At 64.3% G+C, this 1,701-nt stretch overlaps 1 protein-coding gene across 1 annotated transcript; it reads right to left on the reverse strand.

Annotated features, from left to right (window-relative positions):
- Positions 1-82: 82 nt before the first annotated feature.
- LOC130586938 (protein-arginine deiminase type-3-like) lies at positions 83-1,044 on the reverse strand. Its single transcript, XM_057387871.1, has 2 exons — positions 874-1,044; positions 83-794 (listed from the first exon to the last, which is right to left on the reverse strand). Exons 1-2 carry the CDS (start codon positions 1,034-1,036, stop codon positions 568-570), a joined length of 390 nt encoding a protein of 129 aa, XP_057243854.1. The 5' UTR covers positions 1,037-1,044; the 3' UTR covers positions 83-567.
- Between the last annotated feature and the right edge of the window lie 657 nt (positions 1,045-1,701).

Here is a 1,701-nt window from a genome sequence, read left to right on the forward strand (position 1 = left end):
GCCTGGACAAATCCCGAATTCCCACCCGGTATGGGGGGATCAGTGCCTGGACAAATCCCGAATTCCCACCCGGTATGGGGGGATCAGTGCCTGGAGAAACCCCGAATTCCCGGGGTGACCACGCTGCCTACCGGGACGGACATAGGAGGAGGAGGAGGGGAGGGGGCGCCGCTGTCAGCGCTGGCAGAGGAGCGGGCACCGCCGCCTCCTCCCTGGGGACCGCTGCTGCTCCTCCCGGGCCGGGCAGGGCAGGGCTCGGTCCCCGCGGGTCCGGCCGGCTCCGGGGGCGCGGCCCCGCTCAGCTCGGGGCTCCAATGACMCCCCGGCTGCCCTGAGCTGCTCTGGGCACCGAGCTGCCGGAGATCGCGGCCGTTCAAAGGAGCTGCCCGATGGGACGCGGCTGCTCGGCTGCTCGGATCCTGGCCCGKATCCCAGCAGCCGCGGTGGGTTTCCGCTCCTTGGGAATGCTGAAATTCCGGCAGCCCCATTGTGAAAAGCCTCTTTGGAGCCTTTTCCCTTTGATTGTTTCCAAACATTCCCACCACGGGCTTTGGGTTAAATGAGGGTTTAGGGGAAATGGAGCTGCCCCAATGAGCAGATCCTGTGGGGTTTGCCCGCCGTGGGGTCGCTGAGAGATCTGTAGGACAGGGGATGGYGGGAGCACTCACGGGTGGCGTGGAAAACCCGCACTTTGTCCGCGTCCGTCTCGGCCACGTGCAGCAGCACCTGGCACTGGGYGAACACGGCGCTGGGGCCCTGCGTCCGCAGCAGCATCACCGACATGTCCTGCAGGTCTGCGGGGACACAGGGGACACGGACAGGGGGATGGACACGGGACAGCCACCCCAGAGCCCCCCCGGGGTGCCACCCTACCTGCCGGGCTCCGAATGGCCGCATGGCCGCTGTCCGGGCCCCCCGCACCGGGGCTGTCCCGGTCACAGTTGACCAACAGCACAGCCCCTTGTCCATCCGGCCCCCACGTCCACTTGGCCTGGAGGGGAAGCAGAGAGAGGGGATTGGAGCAGGATTCCCTCATCTCATCCTGATGCCGGGATCCACTGGGAGTGGAACCGAACAGCAGGGACACAGTGGAGCCGCTCCGGAACCGCCCCAGTGCCCAGCACCGCCCTCAACACAGCCCCAGTGCCCAGCACCGCCCTCAACACCACCCCAGTGTCCAGCACCGCTCCAGAACCGCCCAGTGTCCAGCCCCACTCTCACACTGCCCCACTGCCCAATGCCACTCTCACACCACCCCACTGCCCAACCCCGCTCTCACACCGCCACACTGCCCAGCTCTGGCTCCAGTCCCGTGGGGACCCTCTGGAGGAGATGTGACCTCCCCAGGGGGCTGGAAGTGCCCTCCAGCCACACCYGGACACGGCTGCGCTGCCCTGGGTGCTCAGGATGCCCCGATGGCCGCGGTGGATGAGCCCAGCCAGAGCTCCTGGGCACAGGTGAGTGCCCACAGGGAGTGTCCTGCTCTGCTAAACCCACTGAGAGGCACTGGAGTCCAAAATGGACACGGGAAAAAGAGAGGAAAGGGAGGGAAAGAAAAGGGGTGCAAAAGGGGAGAAAAGGGGGAGGAAAAGGGGAGAAAAAGAAGAGAAAGAGGGAAGGAAAATAAAGAAAAAGGGAAAAAGAAAAGAAAAAGGAGAGAAAAAGGGAAGGAAAAGGGAAGGAAAAGAAAAAGGAGAGAAA

This window comes from Malurus melanocephalus, unplaced genomic scaffold (genome assembly GCF_030028575.1).
Source record: "Malurus melanocephalus ecotype Western Australia unplaced genomic scaffold, MMel_1.1 scaffold_1408, whole genome shotgun sequence".
In the NCBI taxonomy this organism is placed as follows: Eukaryota; Metazoa; Chordata; class Aves; order Passeriformes; family Maluridae; genus Malurus; species Malurus melanocephalus.